The following is a 13,199-nucleotide window of genomic DNA, read 5'->3' as shown; positions in this document are numbered from 1 at the left end:
GCTAAGTTGTATTGTAAAACATCGTAACATTCCCTGTGTTCGACTGGTGCATCAGACAAATTCTTTTCAGCGCTAAGTTAAACTTCTCTACCATTCTTATCGGCGCTACTTTTTACGGTTACATATCGTCCCACGCTAAAGACAAAAGCACGAATGTATTTGTGCTCCTGACCACTCTCGTATAATTTCTGAATTTATGTGATGTAGCGATGCACAAGACACATTATAAATGCTAATTTATTTTCGATAAGTGTGTTGCGTGATTACGTCAAGATTAATAAGAGCATGCGTTTGAATGTTTCTCTGAGTCATACAGTTGGCATTATCCTTACTTTGTGCCGGCCGGAGTGGCCGAGCGGTTCTAGGCGCTACAGTCTGGAACCGAGCGACCGCGCCGGTCGCAGGTTCGAATCCTGCCTCGGGCATGGATGTGTGTGATGTGTGTGTGATATCCTTACGTTAGTTAGGTTTAAGTAGTTGTAAGTTCTAGGGTACTGATAACCTCAGAAGGTAAGTCCCATAGTGTTCAGAGCCATTTTTGAACCTACCTTTGTGAGTGTAAACATTTTCAGTTAGATGACAGTTTGAAGCAGTTTCATAAAAACAGTAAGTATGATGCAACCAGTGACATTTTGTAGCAATAATTACGTAATATGTTCGAAATTGTAGATACATCAAATATTTGTCTTGTTCAGTCGTCCGTGAGAGACGTTTTATCTTTGATCCTTATTTTAGAAGATAAATACCACTATTGACACTGTTATCTATCTGCATATTCTACTGTCAGTGACAAACATTGTTCATTACCCAAAAGCTGTAATTTGGTAAAAAAAATTTCAAAAGGAAAGATCGCATAAGTATTTCTTTGTTTTCGACAACAGGTTTGATAGACTTCGCCTTTACGTCAGACCTGAATATGGCAGCAAAGTATGTCGAAACCGGTTGTTGAAAATAAATATTTCTGCGATTTGGCATTAGAAAGTTTTTTGCCAAATAAAGTAAATCACGCATTCTCATTTCTCAATATGAGAAAAATTCAAAGAAACCTATAATAACATCGCCCATTCGTCAATTAATGGCCTGAGCAAAATCTGACGGCTTAGTGTATTCAGCCTGATATGATACCGAAAATCAGAATATATAATTCAGCCAATTACTGCTAGAGCTAACAATGCCTGCATGTTGTGTACACAAATAGTCCATAATTTCCCGGTTTCAAATATTACAGATCCAAAAGTTTAAGCAAATAAATTCTTATTTTCTGTAAAGGGACCCTTTCTGAAGCCATAGTAGGTTTGTCAAGTTTTTCCCCTGAAGATAGCATTTTTCGAACTGAAGAATATGGTGCTACCAGAATGAGATTTTCACTCTGCAGCGGAGTGTGCGCTGATATGAAACTTCTCGGCAGATTAAAACTGTGTGCCCGACCGAGACTCGAACTCGGGACCTTTGCCTTTCGCGGGCAAGTGCTCTACCATCTGAGCTACCCAAGCACGACTCACGCCCGGTCCTCACAGCTTCATTTCTGCCAGTATCTCGTCTCCTGCCTTCCAAACTTTACAGAAGCTCTCCTGCGAACCTTGCAGAACTAGCACTCCTGAAAGAAAGGATCCCCCAGGCTGTGGCTAAGCCATGCCTCCGCAGTATCCTTTCTTTCAGGAGTGCTAGTTCTGCAAGGTTCGCAGGAGAGCTTCTGTAAAGTTTGGAAGGTAGGAGACGAGATACTGGCAGAAATGAAGCTGTGAGGACCGGGCGTGAGTCGTGCTTGGGTAGCTCAGATGGTAGAGCACTTGCCCACGAAAGGAAATGTCCCGAGTTCGAGTCTCGGTCGGGCACACAGTTAAAATCCGCCAGGAAGCTTTAATATGGTGCTACTTTAATGTCAGTGCTGCGGTAAAACTTTCCTTGAAAAAAGCCTTGATCCTAACGCGTGTGTGTGCTTCACATCTATGAAAGAATGTATGACTCTTGTTATGATTTCAGCTATCTGACAACAATCGTTGTCCTTCATATGTAATTCGCGTACTATATTTTTGGTATTTTTGGTATTTTTGGTATTCTTCTGGAGTCATTTAATTTGTTTAAATCTCTGAAGGTAACAACACAATGAAAAATGGATTTGAACGAATATCTTCAGTCTAAATTAGATGTGCATAGTGGAAGACTTTTATTTGTTGAGAAGTTTCACGGAAACTGAAGTGTACATGTTAAGGAAACCGCATGCAATACTGTGGTGCTACCTGCTGTTGGGTATTCATTCAACTGTGGGATTTTCATCATACTGACCGCAGGAAAGGAATAGAAGAAATTCAGAGACGAAATGTTAATATTATCATACATTCGTATAGTTTAGACGGCACTGTAACAGAGATGATCGGGAAACGTTAATAGGAATCGTTGGCAGACGGAGAGCTTCATCCTAGCGACATCCTAGTGAGCATTCGAGTAAAGGCTCCGTCGTATACCTCCCATAGGAAATCCAAAAAAATGGCTCTGAGCAGTATGGGACTTAACATCTATGGTCATCAGTCCCCTAGAACTTAGAACTACTTAAACCTAACTAACCTAAGGACAGCACACAACACCCAGCCATCACGAGGCAGAGAAAATCCCTGACCCCGCCGGGAATCGAACCCGGGAACCCGGGCGTGGGAAGCGAGAACGCTACCACACGACCACGAGATGCGGGCCAGGAAATCCAAGCATAACGTAACGGAGATATGGACAAGTGCTAAGACATAGATGCAATCACTTTTCCGTTAACCATACAGTTGGCCACCGATAATGTTGAAGTAATCATCCTGGTTCCAGCTAGCCAGGCGGTCTAAACGCGCTGCTTCCCGAGCGGGAAAGCGTGCCGGTCCCCGGCACGAATCCGCCCGGCGGAGGTCCGGTGTGCCAGCCCGCCTGTGTATGGTTTTTAAGGCGGTTTTCCATCTGCCTCGTTGAATGAGGGCTGGTTCCCCTTATTCCGCCTCAGTTACTCTATGTCGGCGATTGCTGCGCAAACACTGTCGCCGCGTAATGGTACACCATCATTACTCTACCACGCAAACATTGGGGTTACACTCATCTGGTATGAGACGTTCCTGGGGAGGTCCACTGGGGGTCGGCGAACCGCACAATAACCCTGGGTTGGGTGTGGCGCAGCGGTGAGGTGGATGGACTGCTGTAGCCTGTTGTGGGGCTGTGAAGCTCTGAGGGTTACGGCAGGATGAAGCCTTTCCGCCGTTGCTAGGTCATCGGTTCCGTATCATTACACACAAGCATCCTGGTTCACGTTCAAGGGAACCTGAATGAGTGAGCCCAAGCCATGGTACGAGAAACACCTCCAAAAACACTTCTGGTCTGAAGTCCACCCTCCAAACAGTAAGCCATCGGTGCATTCAGTGCGTTTCATCATATGGAAAGAGAGAAAATAGCGACTCACGTGGCCACTCTACACGCCTCCAGACAGCTTGTTGTGCTTCTGTGAGCATGGCTTCCTGCGGATATCCGACTCCACATGTTCATTTCAATCAGTTTCCTTCACAATATTCCTTCGGAAACTAATTGAGATTGACTTGTATTCACTGACAGCTGCAACTCCTGTATGGTTTAAAACGATTGTCATTGACAAGGGATGACACTCAGCTCCGGTCTCTGTCACATCGGATCTTCTTATGACGGCTGTTCGTACGCCTTGTTACGTGACTACTGTTCGTACACCGCTCCGTGTGGATACATTGTACTGTCCGCGTTGATAGGCCAGCACACAAAGCAATTTCATTCAAGGTATGGTCATCGGGACGTATTACACTATAGTTCCTTTTTGCCCTTCTGTCATGTCTCCAGACTCACCCACCTTACTGCGCTGATTCCATACAACCAACTGGCACGTACATACCACTACATTGTCATTTCAGAGTCACATGACCGCGTTGTAGTAGTTCTAAATCATCTACGGTGCTCCAAAGCAACCAGTGTGGTGTTTTTATACAAAAAAAAAGACGTGTCTAATATTTAGTTAGGTGAGCGTATTTCAGTACAATGTTGTTGGTGCTTGCGGTTTCCACATTGTTTGTACTCTGTGAACGCTACTCATGACTGTTCCACTGTTTGTGATGCATTCAACTGTGTACAGCATCTAATTGTTGAGTGTACTCGTCTAGTAATCATATCGATATGCATCTGACTATAGCCAAGCATCTTTAAACACACACCGGTACATACGGTGCACAACGGTTAATCTGTCGTTACTTTGAAGAAATTCTGGTGTGAATCAAACAATAAACAACCTTTCTATTTCACTGATGGCCAGTTCCTGTCTTAATACGTAAGTGCACATAATTTTATTGGCGACTGAGAAAGGTGTACAGAACAACATTACTTCAGTAATTACGTCATTTGTGGACTAATAACTATAGCTATTACAAGTCGTGTGTTTTTAGGCTGGTAAGTTCCTTAAAGTTAATGCTTATTTTCCCCTGGGCAGCAGTCAGGTGTTGAAGTGTGGACATGAGAACGCAAAACGGGTTGTCTGTACTGACAGGCATAGTCCACTTTGTGGTGCAGCTATGACCATGCAGGAAACGTTACGTCGCAAAGTTTATGGTGTGTTTGTGGGAAAATTGTTTGACGCAGAGAATAAAAAAACCACGACACTGATGTGTGCATATGTTGATGTACCACATACAAAAATATCTACACTTCCACCCGTTACACGTTGTATATGGGATAAAGAAATTAAATCGTTCATACGTTTCCTTAAACAGGGACTGCAAATGCCGCACCACCTTCAAAAGTAAGAACTCGGCAGGCACAGCTTCGTTGATCTGCAGCGTAGCTTGCCATACACTTACAAAATTCATCTTGTTATGCAACAGTGATTCCTCACAGATGTCTTACTTAGGAAGAAATAAATTGAAAGCCCAGACTAGCGTTAATCACAAAATATTTATTTGTTACTACACTGAAGAGCCGAAGAAACTGGTACACCAGCCTAATGTCGTGTAGGGCCCTCGCGAGCACGGAGAAGTGGCGCAACATGACGTGGGCTGAAGTAGTGCAGGAGGGAATTGCAGGGCTGTTCACTAATGCGGAAGTGTACGATGGGATGGATACCTCTTCTGAACAGCACGTTGCAAGTCATCCCAGATATGCTCAGTAATGTTCAATGTCTGAGGAGTTTGGGTGGCCAGCGGAGGTGCTTAAGCTCAGAAGAGTGTTCCTCTGTAGCAATTCTGGATATGAGTGGTGTCGCATTCTCCTGCTGGAATTGCCCTCGATCGGAATGCACAATGGACATGAATGGATACAGGTGATCAGACAGAATGCTTACGTACCTGTTACCTATAAGAGTAGTATCTAGACGTATCAGGGGTCCCACATCAATCCAACTGCACACGTCCCACACCATTACAGAGCCTCCATCAGCTTGAGCAGCCCCTGCTGACATGCAGGATCCATGGATTCATGAGGTAGTTTCCTCACCCGTACACGCCCATCTGCTGGATACAGTTTGAAACGAGACTCGTCCGACGATGTATCCAGTCATCAACAGTCAATGTCGGTGTTGACGGGCCTAGGTGAGGCATAAAGCTTTGTGTCGTGCAGTCATCAAGGGTACAAGAGTAAAACCTATATCTATTATGTTTCGTTTAATGGCTCGCAAGATGACGCTGACTCTTGTTGATGGCCCAACATCGAAATCTGCAGAAATTTGCGAAAGGGTTGCACTTCTGTCACGTTGAACGATTCTCTTCAGTCGTCGTTGGTCCCGTTGTAGGAGGATTTTTTTCCAGGCCGATGTCGGAGATTTGATGTTTTACCGGACTCCAGATATTCACCATACAATCGTGAAATTGTTGTACGGGAAAATCCCCACTTCATCGCTACCTCGGAGATGCTGTGTGCTCCATCGCTCGTGCGCCGACTATAACACCACGTTCAAACTCACTTACATCTTGATAACCTGCCATTGTAGCAGGAATAACCGATCAAACAACGGCGCCACACACTTGTTGTCTTACATTGACGCTGCCGACCGCAGCGCCGTATTCTGCCTGTTTACATATCTTTGTATTTGAGTACGCATGCCTATAACAGTTTATTTGGCGCTTCAGTGTATTTTACAACGTCATGAGACGGGAACATCAGTCTTACTGACACAGTGAAAATGGAAATTTCAGGTGAAGTTCTGATTTGTTAGAATAATTATCATCACAAAACTTCACACTGGTTAATACAACTCAAACCATCTGCTACACTTAATACAGTAACATTCTTCTCGATTCTTTAATCGACAATTCGCCAATAATTTAAAAAAACAAAGAAATATTAACAATGTTTAGTGGCTGAAGTAACAAGTTGCTAACTTCCGATAGTGGATCAAACATGGGACGTGAACGTAGTCAGAATGAAGTATATTGATCTCACTCTGTTACTTCGCTGCTCGGTTCGCTGGAAAACCTAATAGTCATACTGTCTCTACATATAACACCTAACCATGAAGAAAAGAGAACGGCATACCTCGTTTCGCTGAGCAGAATAAAAACAGAGGAGAAGCTTGCACATTTCGTGCCGCGTGGAGTGGGCGCGCGGTTAGAGGCGCCATGTCACAGACTGCGAGGCGACTCCCGACGGAGTTTCGAGTCCTCCCTCGGGCATGTGTGTGTGTGTGTGTGTGTGTGTGTGTGTGTGTGTGTGTGTGTTGTTGTTGTTGTTGTTGTTGTTAGCATAAGTTAGTTTAAGTAGTGTGTAAGTCTAGGGACCGATGAACTAAACAACATTTCGTAATTAATTTAATATAGCTCGCTTTCTTAAGGTATGATGGTGTGGCCACTCTCAGTACCGATTCCAGTATTATTCTCTCCTCTTCAACTGAGTGGCAGGTACTATTATTCTCTCCTCTTCAACTGAGTGGCAGGTACGCACCGGTAGCTGTGCCGTCAGCACAGCGGATTGCTAAGCGTAGGGGCCCGGGATGGATTACCGGCCGGACCGGAGATTTTCGCCGCTCAGAGAGTGCGTGTTGTGTTGCCCTTACATTCGTATCGTCATAATTGTGATTCCACTATTGAGATGGCTGAATGGGCACAGCCCGGACGTTAACAAAAAAACTGAAAGGCAGCAGAATTATCAGACTATAGTCTGCCTGACACAAACGACTCTGAAACGGCCTTTTCTGACTCAGTGCCGTCTGCCCTTACAGACTCAGAATAGCAGGCACTTCAAAGGAGGAACCGCTCAGCGCCAACTACCTCACAACAACATGAACTGCTTTACAGCGCGAGTCCCCTTAGGACAGCCCACATCTGTCCACAACAGACTGACCGACTTCGTACAACTGACTCTCCTTCTTCGTTTCAAATTCTACGTTCTCATGTGGCCCTATCCGTTCAGTGGCCGATCTACCGATTCCAAGGACCAAAAGGAAAACTTAAATACTTCGGATGTAGCAATATCGAAATTTATCAACGTGCAATCGGAAAATAAAAGCTAAGAACTCTCCCGTAATCCCGTACTTCATCCAAATATAGGGTGGCTGAAACAACAGATACCTTTCAACTCTCGTATCAAATAGCGACTTGTATAACAAAGTGTTGTTATAAAATAAGAGAAATACACCAATGAAGTAGAAACATCTATAATATATAAATATACAGGGTGTTACAAAAAGGTACGGCCAAACCTTCAGGAAACATTCCTCACACACAAATAAAGAAAAGATGTTATGTGGAAATGTTTCCGGAAACGCTTAATTTCCATGTTAAAGCTCATTTTAGTTTCTTCCACCTACGCTCAATGGAGAACGTTATCGTGATTTCATACCGGATACTCTACCTGTGCTGCTAGAACATGTGCCTTTACAAGTACGACACAACATGTGGTTCACGCACGATGGAGTTCCTGCACATTTCAGTCGAAGTGTTCGTACGCTTCTCAACAACAGATTCGGTGACCGATGGATTGGTAGAGGCGGACCAATTCCATGGCCTCCACACTCTCCTGACCTCAACCCTCTTGACTTTCATTTATGGGGGCATTTGAAAGCCCTTGTCTACGCAACCCCGGTACCAAATGTAGAGACTCTTCGTGCTCGTATTGTGGACGGCTGTGATACAATACGCCATTCTCCAGGGCTGCATCAGCGCATCAGGGATTCCATGCGACGGAGGGTGGATGCATGTATCCTCGCTAATGGAGGACATTTTGAACATTTCCTGTAACAAAGTGTTTGAAGTCACGTTGGTACGTTCTGTTGCTGTGTGTTTCCATTCCATGATTAATGTGATTTGAAGAGAAGTAATAAAATGAGCTCTAACATGGAAAATAAGCGTTTTCGGACCCATGTCCACATAACATATTTTCTTTCTTTGTGTGTGAGGAATGTTTCCTGAAAGTTTGGCCGTACCCTTTTGTAACACCCTGTATATATATATATATATATATATATATATATATATATATATATATATATATATATATGTATATATATATGTATATATATATATATATAGGGTGTTTCAAAAATGACCGCTATATTTGAAACGGCAATAAAAACTAAATGAGCAGCGATAGAAATACACTGTTTGTTGCAATATGCTTGGGACAACAGTACATTTTCAGGCGGACAAACTTTCGAAATTACAGTAGTTACAATTTTCAACAACAGATGGCGCTGCAAGTGATGTGAAAGATCTAGAAGACAACGCAGTCTGTGGGTGCGCCATTCTGTACGTCGTCTTTCTGCTGTAAGCGTGTGCTGTTCATCGGACTGGGAACGTGACGGATGAACGTGCTGGAAAGGTAGGGCGACTGCGTACGGCAGCCACAGAGGGCAACGCGCAGCTAGTGCAGCAGGTGATCCAACAGCGGTCTCGGGTTTCCGTTCGCCGTGTTGCAGCTGCGGTCCAAATGACGCCAACGTCCACGTATCGTCTCATGCGCCAGAGTTTACACCTCTATCCATATAAAATTCAAACGCGGCAACCCCTCAGCGCCGCTACCATTGCTGCACGAGAGACATTCGCTAACGATATAGTGCACAGGATTGATGACGGCGATATGCATGTGGGCAGCATTTGGTTTACTGACGAAGCTTATTTTTACCTGGACGGCTTCGTCAATAAACAGAACTGGCGCATATGGGGAACCGAAAAGCCCCATGTTGCAGTCCCATCGTCCCTGCATCCTCAAAAAGTACTGGTCTGGGCCGCCATTTCTTCCAAAGGAATCATTGGCCCATTTTTCAGATCCGAAACGATTACAGCATCACGCTATCTGGACATTCTTCGTGAATTTGTGGCGGTACAAACTGTATAAACGACACTGCGAACACCTCGTGGTTTATGCAAGATGGTGCCCGGCCACATCGCACGGCCGACGTCTTTAATTTCCTGAATGAATATTTCGATGATCGTGTGATTGCTTTGGGCTATCCGAAACATACAGGAGGCGGCGTGGATTGGCCTCCCTATTCGCCAGACATGAACCCCTGTGACTTCTTTCTGTGGGGACACTTGAAAGACCAGGTGTACCGCCAGAATCCAGAAACAATTGAACAGCTGAAGCAGTACATCTCATCTGCATGTGAAGCCATTCCGCCAGACACGTTGTCAAAGGTTTCGGGTAATTTCATTCAGAGACTACGCCATATTATTGCTACGCATGGTGGATATGTGGAAAATATCGTACTATAGAGTTTCCCAGACCGCAGCGCCATCTGTTGTTGAAAATTGTAACTACTGTAATTTCGAAAGTTTGTCCGCCTGAAAATGTACTGTTGTCCCAAGCATATTGCAACAAACGGTGTATTTCTATCGCTGCTCGTTTAGTTTTTATTGCCGTTTCAAATATACCGGTCATTTTTGAAACACCCTGTATATATAGGGTGGTCCACTGATAGTGACCGGGCCAAATATCTCACGAAATAAGCATCAAACGAAAAATCTACAAAGAACGAAACTCGTCTAGCTTGAATGGGGAAACCAGATGGCGCTATGGTTGGCCCGCTAGATGGCGCTGCCATAGGTCAAACGGATATCAACTGCGGTTTTTAAAAATAGGAGCCCCCATTTTTATTACATGTTCGTGGTGTACGTAAAGAAATATGAATGTTTTACTTGGACCACTTTTGTCGCTTTGTGAGAGATGGCGCTGTAATAGTCACAAACATATGGGTCTCAATTTTAGACGTACAGTTGGCAACAGGTAGATTTTCTAAATTAAAATACAGAACGTAGGTACGTTTGAACATTTTATTTCGGTTGTTCCAATGTGACACATGCACCTTTGTGAACTTATCGTTTCTGAGAACGCATGCTGTTACAGCGTGATTACCTGTAAATACCACATTAATGCAAAAAATGCTCAAAATGATGTCCGTCAACTTCAGAGCATTTGGCAATACGTGTAACGACATTCCTCTGAACAGTGAGTAGTTCGCCTTCCGTAATGTCCGCACATACGGACATTATATATGTTTGAAGAAAATACACGCAACTGTGTTTCGTTCAAGGTCCAACGTGGAGGTTATTTCTGGTTCAGAACTTCGTGTGTGTAACACTCTGTGTGGCCCATCAAAGACTTTGAAGATGAACGACGCTAGCAGTGACGGGGTGCCTTGCGGCGGTGGTGTTGCAGATCAGCTTCTTCCTGACGTCGTACGTGCTGCCGCTGCTGCTGATCGTGAGCCTGTACCTGCGCATGCTGATGCGGCTGTGGCGCGCCGGGGCGCCTGGCGGGCACCTCTCCGCCGAGAGCCGGCGCGGCAAGAAGCGCGTCACGCGCATGGTCGTCGTCGTGGTCGCCATCTTCGCCGTCTGCTGGTGTCCCATACAGGTGAGCACGGCACCGCCTCCCCTCTTATGTACTGCCACTTCATCAAGTCTCTCACTGCGGAACACGAGCGCTTACAGTTACACTGAGGGCAGTAGGAAGTGCTATGCCATGAACATCTTGACCGAATGATGCCAAACTGATACCCCAATATTATTTCATCCTTATGCGAGCTTATTTTTAACACAGGAATGCCCCACATTTTTTTTTTTTTTTTTTTTTTTGAAAGAGGCATTAATATACACAGACAAACGTCCTTATTGGTGCTTCATGTTTGATGTTTGTACTGCGCGACGGTGAAACTGCGAACCCTTATGGCAGATGTCAGACCTGTAGTACAGCGTCAAAATGCGGTCTACATAAGACTCACATTATAAGCAGCGCGCTGTTATTGAATTCTCGTGCGCAGAAAAAGAAACCATGGGGAACATCCATAAACTTTGTGTGCCGTGTATGGCGATGCTTTAGTTGATAAAAGTGTGGTATCGATAGCAACGATGCCACGGCATAGGTTCGTAAGTTGGCACTACGAGTCACCGACGACAGCGCACTCTACCCGGAGCGGCAGAGCTCTACGACCTCCGCTCCAGTTTCAGCCCATTTGATCAAGAGCAGACGGCCGGGACACTCAGCTTGAGCTTCGCACCTCATTGCAAGTTATGTAATATGTTTGCATATGTTTATACACTGGTAAAGGTGCTTTAACTGTATTTCAAGTACCGAAGTGTTTATCTTTTCCTGCTCCTACTCCTACAAAAAAAGTACAGTTAGGCGATGGGTAAATAAAGTTACAGCATAAGGAAATGCTGAATCAGAGCTACATGATCAGCCACGCTCGGGACGTCCTGTCACAGCCACTGCTCCAGACACGCTGAATCGTGCAGATGCAATTATTCGTGCCGACTAGCGCATCACAAGTCGACAATTGGCTCTACAATAGTCGGTCAGCATTGGACGTGCATCTGCACTGACCGAAACTCTCAGATATTCAAAGAGGTGCTCACGATGGGCTCCACGAATGCTCACAGCGGACCACAAAATTCAAAGAAAGGCCGTTTCATCTGAATTGTTGGAGCGTTTTGAGATCGACGGAGAGGTCGTTCTGTCACAGATCGTTACTGGGCACGAAAGCTGGGCGCACCACTTTGCACCGGAAACATGGCTACGCCTACGGGACAAGAGCATTTACAACGTTGGTGCACGGTTATAGAAGGTGATGGAGACTACGTAGAAAAATAGGACGTGGACGAGACATGTTGATGTACATTGCCACCAAATTCTGTCTCTTAACAATAAATACGTTCTGAGGAAAAAAAAAGTGTGGCATTACTCATTGAACGACCTTCGTAACTACATCATTCCTACTGTGTCTAACTTGAATGGATTTTTGGAGACGTAGATCGCAACGCAGAATGCCCAGACGAAGTTCTGGCACCTTATCGCCACTTTTCAGTCATAGTCATGGCTACCATTTGCTTGCATGTAACGCGAATCTTCCGCCCACGACAAAGTTCCACACAACTGAGTAAAAGCGACAGTTACTCCTGTATACAAGGAAGGTGAAAGAACGGACCCTCACAGTCACAGGCCAATATTCGTAACATCCGGCTACTGCAGAATTCTTGAACACATGCTGAATTAGAACGTAACAAAATTGGTTGAGACAGAAAAGCTTCTTGCAATTTTGTCATATGATGACATGGTTGGAGACCGTGGCTGTTGTTTGAAGACAAATGTCGATGGTGTTGAGACAGCAACCAACCACGAATTTTTTTTCAGTTCCTTTATTCAAAGGGTACCGTTACCGGTCTCGAATCGTTATGATTCATCTTCAGACGGTTTTCATGCTTTCATTACAACGTTTTTTTACAGATTAATTGTCCTAAGATATAAATAATACATAGTTATAAGCACGCCACATAGATGGTTCCATTGCAGATTTTCATTGGATGTGATTGCGTGAAATGTCGGTTTGAAGTGTTTGTTTTCATTACATTCGCCCAACAGATGTGAATACATTCCCACTGCATTCTTATCGTTGCATACGTAAATTTTTTTCGCTAAACACTTTAGATTTGTCACAGAAAAGATCTCTAGCACACACCACATGTTTTGATACAATACAAAGTGCTTACAAACATAGTAGTGACAAAGATGCTATGATATATCGCAACATCATGAAGATGTCCCATGTTTGGATAAAGATCATAAATTCACTTATGCAACTGAAACGCCCTTTACACTAGTACAGAGAGACACTGATTTTCCGAGCTTTAGAGCGAATACTGTTACATTATGTACAAAGTTGACAGTTTTGAGTACTGTATAGGTAAGACAGTACATTATTTATTTACATTTAGCATCATGAGAATTGTAGT

At 44.2% G+C, this 13,199-nt stretch overlaps 1 protein-coding gene across 1 annotated transcript in view; it reads left to right on the top strand.

Annotated features, from left to right (window-relative positions):
- The window catches only part of LOC126157528 (allatostatin-A receptor-like), a gene marked incomplete at its 3' end in the record, with an annotated part of 97,769 nt that overhangs the window by 38,672 nt on the left and 45,898 nt on the right, over nt 1-13,199 (top strand). The window contains exon 3 of the mRNA XM_049916381.1: nt 10,627-10,824. Coding sequence (XP_049772338.1) covers nt 10,627-10,824 — 198 coding nt within the window. The remainder of the gene's footprint in view (nt 1-10,626; nt 10,825-13,199) is intronic.

This window comes from Schistocerca cancellata, chromosome 2 (genome assembly GCF_023864275.1).
Source record: "Schistocerca cancellata isolate TAMUIC-IGC-003103 chromosome 2, iqSchCanc2.1, whole genome shotgun sequence".
NCBI classification, from domain to species: domain Eukaryota; kingdom Metazoa; phylum Arthropoda; class Insecta; order Orthoptera; family Acrididae; genus Schistocerca; species Schistocerca cancellata.
This window is presented reverse-complemented; position numbering and strand designations above follow the sequence as displayed.